This window comes from Haemaphysalis longicornis, unplaced genomic scaffold, assembly GCF_048455015.1.
Source record: "Haemaphysalis longicornis isolate Haplotype H1 unplaced genomic scaffold, Haemaphysalis longicornis Haplotype H1 scaffold_5, whole genome shotgun sequence".
Classification (NCBI taxonomy): Eukaryota; Metazoa; Arthropoda; class Arachnida; order Ixodida; family Ixodidae; genus Haemaphysalis; species Haemaphysalis longicornis.
In genome coordinates this window covers 67,718,586-67,736,754 of record NW_027526385.1, presented here as the reverse complement: position 1 = coordinate 67,736,754, position 18,169 = coordinate 67,718,586, and the positions used below count along the sequence as shown (strand labels likewise).

The 18,169-nt window shown below is 47.5% G+C and overlaps 2 protein-coding genes across 5 annotated transcripts in view; both read left to right on the top strand.

Annotated features, from left to right (window-relative positions):
* Scny (ubiquitin specific peptidase 36) overlaps positions 1–2,280 on the top strand; it is a 30,154-nt gene extending 27,874 nt beyond the window's left edge. The window contains exon 17 of the mRNA XM_077670624.1: positions 937–2,280. Coding sequence (XP_077526750.1) covers positions 937–1,056 — 120 coding nt within the window. The 3' untranslated portion in view covers positions 1,057–2,280. The remainder of the gene's footprint in view (positions 1–936) is intronic.
* Positions 2,281–2,494: 214 nt separating this feature from the next.
* Positions 2,495–18,169, top strand: part of LOC144138374 (CCR4-NOT transcription complex subunit 3-like) — a 37,783-nt gene continuing 22,108 nt past the window's right edge. Inside the window, exons 1-8 of one of the 4 annotated variants that reach the window (XM_077670627.1) lie at positions 2,495–2,561; positions 7,687–7,754; positions 8,651–8,725; positions 11,706–11,795; positions 12,416–12,796; positions 13,317–13,586; positions 17,252–17,364; positions 17,595–17,710. In XM_077670627.1, the coding sequence (XP_077526753.1) occupies positions 2,546–2,561; positions 7,687–7,754; positions 8,651–8,725; positions 11,706–11,795; positions 12,416–12,796; positions 13,317–13,586; positions 17,252–17,364; positions 17,595–17,710 (1,129 nt within the window). In that variant the 5' untranslated portion in view covers positions 2,495–2,545. Of the gene's footprint in view, positions 2,562–3,068; positions 3,279–3,368; positions 3,902–7,686; positions 7,755–8,650; positions 8,726–11,705; positions 11,796–12,415; positions 12,797–13,316; positions 13,587–17,251; positions 17,365–17,594; positions 17,711–18,169 lie in introns of those variants that run through there. The other 3 variants (XM_077670625.1, XM_077670626.1, XM_077670628.1) reach the window with 3 other exon arrangements.

Genomic DNA, 18,169 nt, shown 5'->3' with positions numbered 1-18,169 from the left:
GCCGCTATTGCTTTGAGCGACTGCCATAAAAACTCCGCTTGACGAGCTTAGTAGGGGTAGCACAGTGGGTTTTAGCGTGTAGGGCCTGTGTTTGATTGAGCCCCAGCAGTGGGAAAATTTTTTCAAGACCCCCTTTTCTATTCATTCTATTTTTTTACAGATTTTTTCAAGACCCAATTTCTATTCTATTCTATTCATGTTCTCTCGGCTCAGTCCTGGGCATTCTTTTTGTAGGTAAGGATAAGGGTGGTTTGGTATTTTTGGGGGGTCTGCTTAGATCTGCATATCAGCACATCAGGAAGTGCCTGGCTTGTGCCTATTTTTACACCAGCGGAACGTAGGGCAATGATGGTTGACACTCTTCACTAGTCTGGCCAATGCCTGCCTGTCTGGAGTGATTATGATCTTCCCTTCCTCCACCGGGGGTATCATCTAAGGGATGGAACCGCAGAGTTGTGCACAATCCTTCTTCACAGCATGTAAACCGGGGGGAAAAAATCTCCTAGGTGAACTTTCTTTAGCATTCAGCTCCTTGGCACACTTAAACTGCTTTAAAAGCTAAAGGAGAAAGACAGTGTGCTGACATTGTTTGCTAGTTGATCCCTTTATATGTCCTCTCTAGCTTTCTCTACTTGGAGGACTCTCAAGATGCTGGTAGCACAACACAGCCGAATCTATCCTAGGAAGATGGTGAAAGAGCTGATGGTAATATCCATGCATTGGGGGGGCTCTGATGGAAGTTTTTACCCTCGTAAACTTGGACGAGCAAAAGAAAATGGCAGTAGCTGCGGTTGTGCGTTACGGTAGCTCTGATGTGTGGGTGATAGTGAAAAGTTAGCCAAGCGGGAAAAAAAAAAAACGAAGTCGATGCAGGCTTATTGATGTCTTGTCTGCTGTCTCTCTCTCTCCCCTCCCTCTCCCTGCTTTGTCTGGCAGCCGTTCCAGAGGTTCCAGAAGGGCCCTCCGTTCCACGCGCGGCACCATCACGGCGGCCGGCCGCACTCCGGGTATGGACCGCCGCGCCGGAAGCACCACTACCAGAGCCACACGCGGTAGTGCGGCAGACGAGACCACCATCTAACCTCTTGCGCACGGACAACCAATCAGCTGACACACAGGCCCTCCTCGCAATTCAGGACTGCTCGCCGACAAAGTCCACGGCGTTTCGCGGATCCTTCACGGCAGAAGAAGAAGTTGACTGGGAAAGCCCCCTTGTTCGTTTGGTTCATCGGTGGAAGGTGCGTTCTGCGGACCTCGTCAGTCACTGCCAGTGGGGATGTCGGTCACCGACGGTTCCGTTCCTGAATGCGGTGGTGTGTGGCGATCAACGACGTGCCGACGCAAGATTTACAAAGTGTGGCGAGCGGCTTGCGTCCCACCGCGGAGGCGCTGTGTGACTGAGTTTCGTTTTTTTTTCTCCCAAGGCCTCCGGGCCGAAGAGGCTGCTGTGTTCTTAAGTGCGAGAGAGATGCTTTGTTTGTTTGAGACGTACGCAAATCTGAAGTCCACCCGCCCCGCTCCTAGACCTGGCCAGTTCAGCGTAGAAAAGGAAAAACTGTGCAGTGGCCCCAGCACGTGGAAGAGTGTGTCTGTGCCTGACTGCAAGGCATGCCTTCTGATGACTCTCTCTGTCACAAATGACGGCGGACGATTTCCCTTGGGATGATTGGTAGAACAGTTTCTTTTTTTTTTTTTGTTCAAACGAGGATGTGTGCAGAGACCTTGGGATGAATGTTGCAGGCAATGATGTTGAACTGTTTTTTTTTTTTTTTTTGTCTTGGGTTGAGTTGTGGGTGTTTGTGCATATGCAGTGTTCCTGTCATCACCAGTTCTTTGTTGCCTGTGTGTGTGTGTGTGTTCAAGTGATGTGTGTTGGTGGTGAGGCTATGAGAGCGAAGTGCTAAAAAAAAGGGATTGCTTGAATGACACTTGTACAATTCTTTCAAGGGCCACTCTTTTTTTTTTTTTTCTCACTTCCAAAGTGGATATAAAGTTTGTAGGACCCATGAATACTGGAGATTGTTTCCAATTTCTGCATGTAGCTCGTGCACGAAACATTATCTTAGAAATGTTGAACATTTCGAAAATCAGTCACAGTGTGACATTCGAGACCTTTGAGTGCAAGTCTAAGAAGTTTCAAAAACTAACATGCAACTAAAAGATGTTTTTCTGTGTTTTGATTGGTGTACTTCATAGACAGCTGAAAAAAAAAAAAACTACAAGAAAACCCAGGCCTAATATTGCGGGCCGCATTAAAAATAAACTGAGTGCCCCTGAAAACTGTGTGCTTAGCCTCGAAACACTAACTACGTAGTAATCTGCGCCCCATTCATAATTCAACTACGAAGTTGAATGCAAAAAACCGAACATAGAAGCGGCAATATTGACAAAAAAAACAAAAACAAAAAAACGCGCGAACGGATTCTTACGCTCCGAACCACGTGCGGTAGAAGTTTCGGTCAGCTGATACGGAAACTAGATAAACCACGGTAAAGCAGTGCCTAGACCAGTGCTACTACCACCTTGCGGTCGGAGAACGCCACCTATGCCTCGGTTTACAGGTAAGCGAAATGCGGGTTTTTGAACTACGGCGCCAATCTCGAATAAGAGCAAATAAAAAAAAAAACTAAACAAAACGCGAGTGGGCGGTCGACCGCTAGCGGTGTTAACTCTACCGTGTCGCGCGCGACCCCCCAACGTGCTTCGAAGTACGGCGTAGCTGGCAAAATTGCCCTACCACCGATATTTTGGACAGTTATCCCCGCATAAAAGTTTTTAGAACGAAGGACGTTGGGGCGGAATCGCCTTGGCGGTAGATATAAAAACGTCAATACAGTACTCTTCCACGGAGCTGCTTTGAAAACAACCTCACGCATGAACCGAAGCACCGACGCACTGATGGTTCCTTCCGCCCGGGACTACATTTTGGTTACGAAACTGAATTTCTGGCGTACATTTGCCTGAATTGTTCGTTAAGTTTAATAATGTGTCCGAAAAATTATTACTTCGAAAGGTTTTAATGCTTATAGGTCGCTGAAAATGGTGTAAAAGCCGAGTTCGAGAACCCTACTCGGCGGATGAATACATAGTCCGTCCGAACTGCAAGTAATAAGCAGATGGTAGCCATTTTGGTTGTGAACAAAGATATTGGCAATCTTTTTTGGGATTAAATTCTCTTTAAGTGCTCAGTCTGCCGATAATTCTCATCACGCGTTACTATGCTCCAGCAACTTTCTTATGTGTATTCGTAGCCATGGCCGATAGAAGGAAACTCCAAGGTAAGAAAAAACGTCTGTCAAATCTCGATGCTTGTTGCCTGCTAGACCTGTCTGCTGCTTGAACGAGTATCGTACCGCTTGTCGGGGGACTGCACGTTAAGCCTAAAGATGCCCTCCGATAGAAATCGGCGATTCGGGGCCTTTGGGGCGCACCTGGGAGCACCGTATGCGCAGCAGCGGAGCGGAAGATAGCCGTTCCGAGGCTACTTACTCGGCTACGCAGCGCCCAGTCAGGGAGTAGCCGCCGCGAGCTGTGCTCGCATCGCTCGAGCCCCCAGCGGTCCCGACGTTTGCCCCCGTCTGCGATTTGACAGGTTTTTTAAAGCACGCGGATTTTCAGCGCTGCGCTGGGCTAGCGTCCGGCTTTTTACAGTTTAACGGCTCCAGATTTTATTGCCAAGCACCGTGACGCGTTTCACTTTAAGCCCGTACTAGGGCTTCGTGGCTGGGGTTCGGTGTGAAGAGCACGCTACTCAAACGGGACGGTGTGCTCGAGCAGCGGGGTGCAGTTCGGTCCGTTCTAGTTTTCAACTTCGGCTGCTACGCTCACCCGAAGACGCTGAGGACTCGGCGAAACAGCACGAGCCAAGCGTTCGGACTCTCCGGCGGTAACATGCAAAGCCGTGAGAGATGAATCCTTTTGCATTTGTTTTGCGTCGGCAGTAGAGTCGGCGATGCTCTGCCCAGGTGATGAGGGGGGGGGGGGGGGGGGGATGCGAGGACTGTCTGTCTGCGCATTTTGCACGTTTTGCGCAGTGAGCCAGGGCTTTTATGGGCTTGAAAGTTGCGACGAACGTGCGGAGAGGGCGAAAAAAGCGAATTCACAGGCTGTGAAGTCCCTTTTTGGCAGTGCCATAAGCCTAACTCCGTCCACTGTCCCGCTTTCGTTAAGCGGCCTCGGACGCCGTGTCGTGTGCTCGAGTCAAAACTACTTCGTAAGCATCTGAATTTGTGTAAACCTCGTCGTTTGTAGATACGTCTGGCCGCATGGGATGTTTTCGGTGTTCTGGTTGTTGGTGCTGTCAGTACAATGGTTGTAGGCCCATTGTCGGAGTGCTCGTTGCGGGCACTGGTTTTTTTCGTCCTTCGTTTTGTTTATTGTTGCAGTGGCACTTCGTATTCAGTCGCGTGGCTGTCTGTGTACTGATCAGTCTTAAAAAAATAATAGCGCTAGTGTCTGTTGTGGCTTCGTAACGAGTTCCTCCTGTAACGTGTCGGGGATGTGTTCACTTGATGGGGTTGCGGCCCTTTTTGTACTGTTCAGATTTGACGGGTACACTTCAGGGGCAAGATGTATTGCCCGCGCTGTTTTTTGGTGTGTGGCGTGGCACGAGACGTTTTGTTGACCTCTCACTCATTTGCGACTGAGCAGGTGTCGAATACTTCTAACAGGTCTAAAAAACTATTCTGCTTAGCTTTAACAGTGAAACCTGTCGCGTGCGTGTGCTTGCCCGCGCAATGCAGTGAACATTAGGTGTCTAATACTGTCTATTAAAGCGTGCTTTGAAGGCAGTACAATATAATGGTGTCTTGCATAAGCCCTGTGAAGGATAAACGTCCTCTTAATCAGTTCGAAGTGCACGTAGGCTCTTGCTAGTTGAGAAGCTCATGTTCGAGAAGTAGGGATTATAGCAAAATTTATTATTGGTTCATGCACATCTCTGTTCAGTTCACCTGGCGCTACGAAAGGTAGGGAACTTATTTGCTTAACACTTCACATAGGTCGCGCATGATTCATGGACTATTTATGTCGTCACCACGTTTATTTCGCTTGGCATTTTACAAAGCGCTGACTGATGACGTCGGGCGGTAGCTACACGATTCTGTTTAAGCAACAAAAGAATGAAGAACAGGTAGAGAGACAAAACTCTTGGGCTGTCAGCTGCTGCATTTTTCGTCGCTGTTCGGGAGGCTTGTGCTAAACCTTAAAGAAGATGCGGTAAAGCTTTTTTCGCCTGTTAGTGATGATGTTTGCAGGTGTGTGTGTGCTTGAAGTAGCATTGAAATAGCTGGTTTTTTTTTTTGAAGTTCAGATCTGTAGCTATACGTGACTTGTAGCTACCTTCGAGGTTTCAACGGCCTCTTTAAATGTGTGGAATACTGTTGGTTTTAGGAAAAGTAGAGTACGGAGTCTTTTGAAACTTGGGAGTTTCACCAGTGTCTCTGCTTTCCTTGGAGGTTCGTGCAAAGTAGATTAAGTTAGTATAAACTGCATTTCACAGTAGAAAGTAGCAGTACCCCCGTACTAAGCACTGTTCATTAGCGAGAATTGTTTGTAAACAGTTCTTTGAAACGTTTGTGGTGGCAGAAATCTCTCGCCGTGTAAGAGGTAGTCCCCCAGTTTTTCCACCTGTAGTACCTGGGCCCATTGTGTAGGGGCTAGTCCCCTCGTATTTCAGCATTGTCGTAGAAACAAGGTTCTGGTTGAATGAACTAATTTTTTCCTATGTATTTTTGCATCCTGTGGATAGTTATGCTCCTTTCCAGTGTTTTTTCACTTTGCTTTTGCTTCATTTTAAAGCTCCAACTCGGGTGGAAAGTGAAAATCTTGGCATTTAGGAGCGAGGTTTTTAAACCTGGTAACCGCACAAATGTTTCTCTCTGTGTTTCCATTTTTCTATAGTTCCGCTCTTTCCCACGTTGTGAGTTTCAGTGGGCACCTGGAAAGCACAAATCGCAGCATGTAATTTCAAGGTTTTTAATCTTGATAGAGGCGCAAATCTTTTTTTCCCCGTAAGCAAAGTAGTCTCAATTTCTGCGACATGTACTGCGCCGTTTGGTGGTTCCGCTCATCCGCACATTGAGATTATCAGTGGTCTTTTGCTTCATGCTAAAGCCCCCAAACCAGGTGGAAAGTGCAAATATTGGCATGTGAGTGCAAGTTCTTTAACTTCTAAATGCACAAACATCTTAGTAGTTCCCATTATGCAATGTGTACTGTTCCAGTTGATAGTTCCATTCCCACGTCAGGATTCGCAGTCTTCATTTTGCAACATGTTTTTTTTTTATTTATAGTTTGCTCTTTCCCACATCATATTTCGGCGTGTTTTTGCATCATGCTGAAATCCAGTAGGGAAATGCTTATTCGAGCATGGTGGGGTTGTAACACGTTCGATACAATAGCTGGTCGACCCACAGCTTTATCAATGCTGTGAACAAAGTTTCTAGTGATATCCAAGGTGAGCAGTCGCATACAGCAGCTGTATAAGAGGATTGTGAAACTAGTGAACAAAACCTTTGGATCTTCCTTGAATTTCTTTTTGGAATGAGCAGTGTGAAATACTAGGATGAACGATCAAAAAGGACAGGCCAGCCCACTGGTGTTTATTGTATGTGTGGTTTCGTGCAACTCGTTACACAGGCAGGCCATGTACAGACAGGGCGAAATGGATACCGTCTTGAAGGAAGTCTCAGAAATGCGCAGTTTCGCAAAATTCCTGAGCAGTGCTGGTTTGAACTAGTGGCACGTACGATAAGGCGCGGGAGCTTTTCGTCTGCGATTTACCTTTGCATTGTTACCCGCCGCGGTGGCTCAGTGGCTAAGGCGTTGCGCTGCTGAGCACGAGGATGCGGGTACGATTCCTGGCAGTGGCGGCCACTTTTTTGATGGAGGAGAAAAGCAAAAACACCCCTGTGTTTGACATTTCAGCACACAATAAAGATCCCCAGGTGGTTAAAATTAATCTGGAGCCTGTTTGCCTCATCACCTGTGTACCGTCGGCATGTTAAACCCTGCAAACAATCAAATCAACCTTTGCATTATGTTGCCTCGTTTCTAGTCTAGAAGTTTTGTCTGTTAGAAAGCTGTTCCGTTGGTCTTGCTAGTTTGGTTTGTACAAACTGCTGCAGCACTTTTTGCGGGGACCCTTTTTGCCAAACATTTCTTAGCAACCGAATGGATTACCTTTCATTAAAATTAATCGATTCTATCACCAAAGAAAGGTCTCTGCATGTTGCTACGTAGTGATAGGGTGCATAATTTAATGTAGGAAGGAAGTCTAAAAGTGGCAACTTTTTGGTCGATGACTGTTCTATGCTCTAGTTGTTTTATGTTGATACCATAGTTTGTACTTCGGTACTAGAGTTTGTCATTAAACATTTTTGTAGATCAACACAGTGTTTGCAAGTTGCCAGATGTGAATGGTGGTTGAATGAGTGTGGTTTTATTCACTTGAAATAAGTTGTCGATGTATTCTATCAATTTGTGACCGAGCGCTGATATAGCATGTATGGCCGCCCCGTCGGCAGCTGTCAAACACAGAATCTTTTAATTTTTTAAAAGCTGTTTTTCTTGCGAACTCGTTTAACTACAAGGGAATATTAATGAATAACTCTTTGCAGGGTTTTGTTTTCCCTCTCTCTTCCCTTTAGCAGTGTCGAGCGCAATGTTATTTCGCTCTTTTAACAGGAGAAATAGAACGGTGTTTAAAGAAAGTAACCGAAGGCGTGGAGCAGTTCGAGGACATTTGGCAAAAGGTAATGCACGACACTTTTTTTTTTTTCTCCCCTCTTGCTATATAGCGTCATCTGGCCTGTGAGGGGCCGTGATACAGTAATCCTCATGGTCTTGGATCTTGCATGAAAACTTTGATTTGGGGCGTTGTGCGCGTAGGCTACAATGGATCTGTTTGTTTTTCTGCTGTGAGCCGTTCACTTTTCGACGGCGCGCGAGCTGTAAAATATGAAATTACTGCACTTGTGAAGTGTGGCTGTGTCCGCAAAATGTCGTGATGTATGGCCCAGTGTGGTGACATTTTGCTTCCAGATAGGTACGAGCCCGGCACTTTCTCTTTGCACCTAGTGCCATCTACTTTTCAGTTTTGAAATAAACTCCCGCACTTCACTTGGGTAACCGGTAAACATAGCCTGGCCATTGGATTCTGGGACCTAGAGGTAGAGTCGCTGGTTTTGCCACTAAAAGTCTGGGTACGGGCCCCAGTTATTTTAGAAATTCATTGCCAAGTAGCGTAATTTTTTTTGTGTAATTATGTTTATTTATGTTCTCTATCATGCCGGTAGTGCCATGCTTGTACCTATCGGGGAATGGAAGGCTGTTCTAGTGTGTGAATGCACGTATCTACAGAGGGGGATTGGCCGAGGCTTTGCAAAACTGCTAATCAAATATCTGTAAATAAATTCAACTCAACTAGCTACTAAAAAAAATATCAGTTGCTTTCTTTTAATAGTGAAACCCTGTGTGGTCTAAGCGCAGTTTCTTTCCCTAATGAGGATATGGCTGTACCATGCATTTATGTAGAGGCCTTTTATTGCGGTGTTGTGGGTATTGAGGCCTCTGCCTCTGGTGTTGGTTAAAATGCCAGCTGAGAGGAGCTCCGGCTAACTTTATTTCTGACTTTGTTGTTTCTGTACAGGTCTACAATGCAACCAACACGAACCAAAAGGAAAAGTATGAGGCTGACCTTAAGAAAGAGATTAAAAAGCTCCAGGTAGGGAGGCCCTTCTTTTATTCCAACTTGCCGTTGCCCTTGTCACCATGCGTGCTACATAGCCGTGGGTTGGGAATGGGGGAGTGTGTGCTTTAAGGTAGCTCTGCCAGTAAGCGTTACCTAGATGCTAGACAGGCGCCCTGACGCAGCCGTGGATACCACCCGCATGGCATGGCACAGGTAGCTCCAGCGACATCTTGTTACTGCTCGCCAAAATGCAGCCCAAGGCGCAGCAAACGAAGTTACAAGTGTGGTAAAGGAGATTTCGACGCACGATAAAGATCCCCAGGTGGTCAAAATTAATCCGGAGCCCTCCACTACGGCGCGCCTCATCGCCTGCGTTTCGTCGGCGCGTTAAACCCCACAATCAAATAAAAAAAAATCAGATGATAAAGTAGTGCTACAAATCATCCGTACCGCTTATGAGAGCGGCACTTAAACATCCATCGTGGTGGTCAGTGTAAGAATCTCTAGGTGGCCCAGCTGGCTGCTCTGAACACTTTGAAACGTCTCCCTATTTGTGCGAGTTGCCAGACCAATGCCACGTGGTGCATTGTTTTCTAGCCATGTGGGTGGCACTGAACGTGTGAGTGGCACTGATGCACTGCATGAGCTTGCGAAATGATCCGTGCGGTTCACTGCCACTGCTGTGAAAAGGCACCCCAGACGGTGAAATTTCTGGCGCCATGGGAGCGAAAAGTGTGGGAACTGGGTGTACCTCAGGGTGCAGTTTTGTGTCCCGCGCTGTTCGGATGGCCGCTGTGGATGCAAATGTTGGGACACCGAGTACTGGAGCTGCCTAGGGAGGCTTTTGCAGCCACGCCAACAGCTGACAGTGTATTGTTTTCCCATCCTGAATCATAGGCTAAGGAGCGCACATGTTTCTGCTCCGCTTGATTGATTAGGCATCCGGATGTCTGTCGAACGGCACCCGACAGGAAGAGCGGTCGCTTTGCGTGCAGACAGCTGTTCTGGCTCCCACTTGCGGGGCATGCTGTGCTCATGTGCTGTTAACCTTTGTGTGTGCCTGTAAACAAGGGAATCGTCCCGTGTTTTGTGACCTAACGTGTTCTGCCAGCAAGTGTTCAGTTAAAGCAGCTAAACTTAATACAGCTGTTGCATTAGCCTGGTCCTGTTGCATGCAGGAAGTAAAAAACTAAACTTCAGTGTTAATATGCCCAAAAATCAAACACAGGTGATAATGGCAATAACAGCAGCAAAAAACATGTTTTGTTACATTGGTGATGATATAGCATTTGCACAGGAGTGGCGGTGTAAAGAAGGGGCCTTCTAATGTACCGTATCAGATGTACTGGTCTGTTATGTCGAAGTTCAGGAATGCTTTACCGTACACATATGGCCCAAAAGTAGATCTTTTGTATTTTATGATCAGAATTTACAACCGAAATTTTTTAGGATTAATAAATGCATTCTGATGTGGAGATGTGTGTTAATTTTTCAGTGAGTACTGAAAACGTGTTGGGCATGCGACGAAAGGAGTGGGAGGTACAATGGGTGTAGGTTGCACTGAGAATGCTGGCCTTTCCTCTTTTATTTCCTTCCACACAGGGCAGTTAAAAAAAAGTGTGCTCTCCTGTTTTCTTTATTGGTTGGATTGAACTGAAATGGAATTGTGCTGAGATGGAAAGCATTGAGGGAGGGAGAGGGTTACGAGCTTTATTTTGCACAAAGTGGAAATGTTATTCTGTGGTTTGCAGATGTGTGGTAGATGGTTTTGCTGGAACGGTCGTGGCATTGTAGAGCAATTAGCGATGCACGAGCGGATGGACAGTCCAGTGGATTTGGGGTTCAAATATTCATTTTCATGTGTTCCACCAGACACTGTGCGAGTTTCTCTTGCAGCCTCATTTCCTCGCAGCTGGGTTGTTTGATGGAAAGAGAAAGAAAGTAATGCCTTGTTAAATTTTTTTTTTGTATTGGCTCAAATAAAAAAGAGTTCGAAAATGGTTTACTTGGTGAAAAAAAAAAAAAGCTGAGAGTTAAATTGCTATATGCCGGCCACAGTTCTTTAGCATGCGTCATCAACATTATAGGCGCGATATCACTGATCGAAAGGCTGTCAGCAAAATTCCAGGTCCGAAATTGCATTTCTGCATGGCAACTAAAAAATGAGAATTCCATGCCTCATCAGGTAGGCTTGTAGGGGCAACCTATGGTCCTTGTAGAGCTCCGGAGAAGATTCTTTTACGTCCCCTGGTTGTGCAAAATTTTTGGGTGATTGAGTTTCTTCCTCTGGATAGTGTCAGCTTGGGTTACTTGACACTGGGGACGTATTTGGGCCTTCTTTATGATAGCTCTTTCACATTTTAAACTTCAATTTGGTTGATATGCGTAGGGACCTGAATGGTATGTATTAACTTACATCAGTTCCAGAAGCAACGTTTGTCCTTTCAGTGGTTGTCTGGGAAAAGAGATTTCATAAAGGGACAAGTCAAGTGCGCCTTGCGTAAAGCCGCTTACATAACACGAAAGACTCGGGAACCCTAATTAGTTTTCTCGTGAAAACGCTCACAACTGCACTGTTCCTTGAATGTATTTTGTAAGGAACAAATAGAGCACAAACCATTACTCAAGCTAAGTGAATTGACCTATATTTGAGCTGCGATCTCTGAGCTTGATATTTTTTTTTTTTTGCCAGCACTGAAACGAAATGACGCAGTTACGCAGGTGCTTGCTGAGAGCTGCTCGTGCCATATCAATGTTTCGTAAATGGCGACTCTTGCAAAACTTAATAAATAAATCTATCGAAAGTTCTGATTCTGTGTTTATTTGGCGCTCTGGCGTACTATTTAAAACTACGCTTCAAAGCACTATTGTTACAACGTTGAAACGTTTGGGTAGTTGGTTCCTTGTCAAATTTGACAATTTGTGGTAGCCCAATGCTCATCCCGCGCTCCCCTTGTGTGCGTTGGTGTGTGGGATGGGGCTGACGTGCTGCCACTGCGTTGCGGGTTTGCAGAGGTTACGAGACCAAATTAAAACATGGATGGCGTCGAGCGAGATCAAGGACAAGAGGATCCTTATGGATAACCGAAAGTTAATAGAAACGGTAAGTGGGACAGTGCCCTTCGGTCTAGCAAAATTTTGAACATTTTCGATACATTGCCAGTTGAGTTGAGAGACTGCTTCGCGCAACTTGTCACCTATTTGATTTGCCTAAATGCGAGGGGTGGTTGTTTGTGCTGCACACAGGTGCCCGCATGGGTCATTGCTTGCTGCACGGGTGCTGGAGTGTTGAGGGGATACCCCACGGGTTACATTATGTGGGTGTATTCCATCAGTTTCCCGGAGAGCAGTGATGGATGTGTTCCATTGGAGGTGGAGTGGACTATGTCCATGGAATGCATGGCAGTAGTTTTTAAAAAGGAGCTAGTTAGCAGAGTTGTATGTGGTAGCCTCTCATTTCAACTTGAATGTCTGAAATTACACCTGATAGCTTTTTAGCTGTGCTGTCGTAGCACGTGTGGTAGCTGGAAGCTGAAAAACATGCAATACTTCGAAGACGCACGTCTTTACGTCTTAAAGTGCATCACTGCAGGAGTGATATTTGAATAACTTGCCTAGCAGGAATAAGGCTACTTCTGTTGGCAAACAAACGTAGGCTTGACCCTAGAAATGTGCCGCCTCGTTGCTGACAGAGAGGTGTCCTTGTTGTGCTTGGCGATGCAGCAAATGGAGCGCTTCAAGGTGGTCGAGCGGGAGACGAAGACCAAGGCGTACTCGAAGGAGGGCCTCGGCGGCGCCCAGAAGGTGGACCCTGCGCAGAAGGAGAAGGAGGACATCACAAACTGGCTGTGCAACTCCATCGCGGCCCTCAACATCCACGTGGACCAGTTTGAGAGCGAGCTCGAGTCGCTCACCCTGGGGGTGAAGAAGAAGAAGAACGACAACCAGGACCGCGTGGACGAGCTCAAGGCCCTGCTGTCCCGGCACCGGTACCACATCCTGCAGCTCGAGACGCTCATGCGCATGCTCGACAACGGCACCGTCGAGGTCGCCAAGATCAAGAAGATCAAGGAGGACGTCGAGTACTACATCGAGTCCTGCCAGGTATCGTCCTCTTTTTCTTCGTCTCCCCCTCGATGCATGCCACTCACGGAAGCAGCTGGTTCCTCATCTTATTCTGTGGCTCTCGCTGTCCTTGATGCCTCTACTCTGGGCTGCACGTCTTCCTCTTCTTCTGTGACTCTCTCCGTCCACTATTCCACTCCTCTATGCGTTCTTCTGTTATGTGTTCTCTGTCCTTGATGCCGCTGCCACTCTGGCTGCACGTCTTCTCCTGTGGATCTCTCTGTCCTTGATGCCACTGCCACTCTGACAGCCCGTCGTCTTCCACATCTTCTTTTGTGGTTTTCTCTGCCCTCGATGCCACTTTTCTTCCCCGTGGCTGTCTCTGTCCTTGATGCCACGGCCACTTTTCTGCCAGTTATCTTCTTCCTCCTCTTATTCTGTGGCTCTGTGTCCTTGATGTTGACACTCTGGGCAGCACTCCTTCCTTGTCCTCTTGTCCTTCCGTGGCCCTCTCTGTCCCCTCGATGCCGCTCTGATGGCCTTGTTCCTGACCTTGCAGGACCCGGACTTTGAGGAGAACGAGTTCCTGTACGACGACCTGGACCTGCGGGACATGGCGGACTTCCTGACCAAGGCCGGCACGGGCCCCAATCTGGAGCACACGGACAACTGCATCCTGGACCCCGCAGCAGCAGCAGCGGCAGCAGCGGCCGCCACCACCAACGAGGACGGCACGGCAATCGTGCCGGGCGCCGACACGCCGGCCTCCACCAACTCCAGCTCGCCCGTGCCCAGCCCGGGCCTCACCAATCATTCCAGGCCTGTCGAGGTGAGGCCCTTTCCGCTGGAAGAACCCTTTCAAGTCCAGGGCACTTAAGGGCCTTGTCGTCGTAGCTCGCTCGCTGGACCCAACTAGAGCCACGCGGCGTTCCGTCGTAGCGGCTGTCGTCGTGGCGTAACCCAGAGGCGGTGAAAGCCAGGCGGTTTATGTAGTCATAAGCGTTCGAAACTTGTGAACCGCTGGTGCTTGTCATGCATCTCCCCGTTGTTTAGCGCAAGGAAAACTAGGTACACTTGAAGCGGAATATACGCAATTAACCGGCAGTGCTCTGCGTTCATTCAGTTAGATACGGTTGTTGGTTTGGTTTTTACGATGGTAAGTGGAAAAAGTGGCAGTCCAACGCTGGCACGTGCGGGGGGACAAGCAAGCACAAAAAACAGAACTCCCACTGGCGCAGTTTCAGGCAGGGGGCGCGCGAGCACTGCGGAGGTGGGAAATTAGAATTGCATTGGGTGGTAGCAGTGAGCGGATAACGGCGCCACAGCCCATTATGGCGAATCACTGCTCTGCACTTCCGAGAGCTTTCACGTTGAGTGGAACGGCTTTAATTTTTTAGTGAAAGGGCGGGTCGGGGGACGTGAGGTTGCCGCCCGAAGTCACGAGTTCCAGCTTTTGGCAACTAGTATTTCTCTGGTGGTGGCGAAAGATGAAGACAGGAGCTTTGTGTATGAGATTTGGGTGCCTGTTAGAGATCCCCTGGTGGCGGGAATTAAAGCCAGGCCCCGCTGTAACAAATTCGTGAGCATTTCAGCGTCGACTTAATGAGGGAAGCACGTCTATCAGTAAAACGGTCATGCTTTTTCTACATACGATAGGGCATCCCTACTTCGATATCACACTGTCTCAAAAAATATCTTCCCAGCAAAAAGCACTGGGTGGAGTCGGGAGGCCAACTTTGAAGGGGCTCAGAGTATAGCAGGGTGGCTGTGCATTTATCAGGCAATTCCCACTTGAGAGTTTGTGTAATTTGCTTAAAAATTGGCTCGCTGCTGAGTATGATATGCACCACACAGGTTGCGCCACACAAGCGCACATGCGACGCTTCGCTGACTGGTACGCTAGTAGGAAAATCTAAGGCCATTTGAAAGTGGGAGAAGAGTCAGCAAAGTTAATAAAGGTACTAAGGAATTAAAATCAACCGAAACTTTTATCGTACAGCATAAAACCAAGGTGCGGGAAGCACTTTTTGTGCTGGGTGAACTAGCACAGCGGTCAGCGGCACGACCACTCTTCTGCAAATGCTTTTCTGACAAAGGAATGCAGTTTATAGAAATGAGATATTCAGGGAATTTGGGGGGACTCTGACTGCACGAGCGCTATACAAGACATCGTTATCTAAGCTGCTTGAAATGCTGAAATTAAATAAAAATTTAAACTGCCTATACGTTCTATGCTTTATATTTCCAAATGCCTCTGGCATGGCTGAGTGGTCTGGAGCACTAGGTATATTGTTTTGTGAGTCACAAGTTCGAATCCCCGATGGTGCATTTTTTTAAATTTATTTTTTTGGGGGGGGAAGTGTTTTTTATACTGAATTCACCATTTTTGTGCTGCAACGTTCATTGCTCCACAAGCGAGTTCGCAGAACACATGCTGACTGACACTGACGCGCTGGCGAGTTCTCGTTGGCATGGTGTTGCCTTATAAGCCCTGACTGCTTACGGGTACAGTCCCGAATCAGCCGACCCTTGGCCTCATGCAAACGCGCCTCGTACGATACAGGAAGGAACCAGGCAATCTTCAAAGATGGGAGCAAAGTGAATGGCATTTGAGCGTCTGCGGTGACGCGGACGGCGTTGATACACTGCGTAGGCCTCGGCTAGTGATTGCTATGATTCTAAGCCATCCTGAGAGGCTTATCTTAGGTATTTTACAGCAGACAACACGGCAGAAGCGCAGTACGATGATTACTGAGATATCGAGAATGCCCATCCAACGATAACGTAGGATGCCAAGCATGTTGGTTCACAAAACCAAAACCGAAACTAGTTTGATTTCTAATCTTGGACATCGTCCAGTCAGGTTGCACCTTGTATTGACGTCACTGTTGTTAGTTGGTGCCGTCGCCGCAAATCGTACATGATGGTTTTTCTTGCAGGCTTTAGAAGGTAAATACCACTTTACCGCTCGGATAAACTATGAAAAGTGTGTTCATTTGAGCCAGTCTACACAGTGCAAGCAAAAACAGGAGCTTGACAAATTCACTTTAGTGTCTAAAGAAGGAACCTTGCGATTGCATTTTCCACTTCGAGATTTCTAGGGAAAATAATGGTGTTTTATGCATATGTCTAGTCTAGCCCAGTTCATATTGGAAGGCTGGAGTGGGGAAAGTATTGAAAGAAATGTGTAAGTTTAAGTGTTAAATGTGCAAAATATTATACCAAGCTTCCCAGCAGCCCATTTGTATCTCTGTGATGCACTGGATACAATCCTTAGGCATTTAAACACCTTCATTTGTATTCTACAGGCACTAAGTTGTTGCTCCAGGAAGATAAAAGTCAGGTCTCAAGTTTATGTCGAAGGCTGACTCCTTGCCATGGTGACGACTCTGCATGCAGGTTTTTTTCGCCTACAGCGAAAAAATCCTGCACTAGGGCATAAACCCTGGGGCCCCTGTTGTCCAAAGATTTGCATTAACACCTCCAGGGAGGGCACCAAATCAAAGGACAGAGGCCCAAAAGGTCATCTGCAGTCAAGGTCAGCAAATACAATGTTGCTTACGTACTTTGAGAAATATAAAGAGCTCCAGAAACTTTCTCGAAAGTTTGTGTTGATCCTCCTGCCTAATTTGTGATAAGGGCACAGCGGCAATTAAGAGTCTGCAGACTGGGACCCCGTTTGTGTTGTTCCAAGGCTTAGTGTGTGCTTGATGTTGGGACAGCTTGACAGTCTGTTCGTGCTCGTATTTTTAATGACATGGCAAGAGAGAGAGAGTAAATGCACTTATTGCAAAAGGCAATGGGGAGGAGTTCCAAGACCCCTTGAGCTTTCCCAGCCTCAACAGCCCTCAACACCGGCAGGCACTGATCATTGAAGTCGGAGCTGGTCAGAGCTCTTTCGCAAAGCTCGTCAGAAGAAAGGGAGGAATTTCGCGAATTTAGTTGGGTGTGGGCGCAGCCCCCGACCATATGAAAGAGCATCTTGGGGGTGCCACACAAGTGCCATAGCGGGGAATACACGGTGGAGTGCAATATATGGCTTTAGTGGGACAGGGAAAGGTATTTGTCTGGAGTGCACGGAGCCGCCCTTTCTCCTCTTTCGTTTGGTGTTTATGCAGGGCTGGATAGGTGACATGGCAAATAAGTGAGTGAGTGAGTGAGTGAAGACTTTATTAAAATCGCCTGCAGGCGGCCTCCGAAGTGCCGTGACGCGGCCCTACGTCTTTCCGGCTGGGCTCTTTACTAGGCAGCCACACACGGTGGTAGAATCATGCAGTGAATTCGATACTCCATACAAAATACATGTAGCAATTAGAACTAATTTTGGGACTCATAAAACGAACTGCATCTCAAGTTAAATGTGGAAGGTAATTGCAGCTTTCTAGTGTGTTACATTACCGCAAGCCGGCAATTTGTAAATCTTCGCGGAAAAAGAAAAGCATGGGCAACCTTCATACCTGACCATTCAATGTGCACCTTTCCTCCTCCTCCCAGCAGGGCAGCCAAGGGGTCAAGGCAGTGCGGAGTGTGGTGGTCAACTCAACAGTCAACGCAACGGCAGTCGTCAACAGCAAGCCACCAGCGCCCATCACCTCTCGGAACAACAGGTGGGCAGATGGGCGAACGGGGTGGCTGGCCTTTTGAATACGGCTGGGAATCAACCTCTCGCCAGCTTCTTCGGATTCGGCAAAGTTGTCTGGTCTGGGGTGGTTGCGTTTCACATGAAAACTGTAGGCGCCAGAGGGGCACCTTGGGTTGGGGGCTACCCCAGTGCTCGTGCAGTGACGCTCGGTGGAGTGGTCGTTGAGTGTGGGTGTTGTTGTTGTCTTGTGTGCAGTACATCATCACAGAGCAGCAGCAACAGCTCCCCATCGGTCAACTCTCATCAAAACCATGCGGTGGCGTCCCCGCCACTGACGCCCTATGCCGTTGCGGCGGCAACCAATGCCAAAGGTGAGCATGGCAGGGCTGGGTGTGTTGTTGCGAGGGCTCATCCACGGCTTGTTTGGGTTGGGGGCAGAAGCCATTGTATGGTGTTTTCGGGGCTTGTCATCTAAACGTAACTACGCACACACAGCACGGCCGAGTGTCAACAAGAAAGGTCCATCTGTGCTGTTCTCTGAATGGGCTTAGCTTGTAGGGGCTGGGATGAAATGTAGTGTTGGTGTTTTTTTTTTTGCCCGGATCACCTTAAACTTGTATTGGAAGCCTAGTGCTCTTTTTTTTTTGTATGTGTGGAATATTAAAGGAAAACTTATTGCTGTTTTTTTTTTTGCTCTTTTTTCCTCTTTGACAAGGGTAAGGATGTTTTGTACTTTTTTTGTTACTAAGGCAGGGCTTGTTAGAAATTGTGTGCACATGCTGTTTGCTGTTTTTGGAGGCCGGTATTTGACATTGCTGCCGTTGGCATGG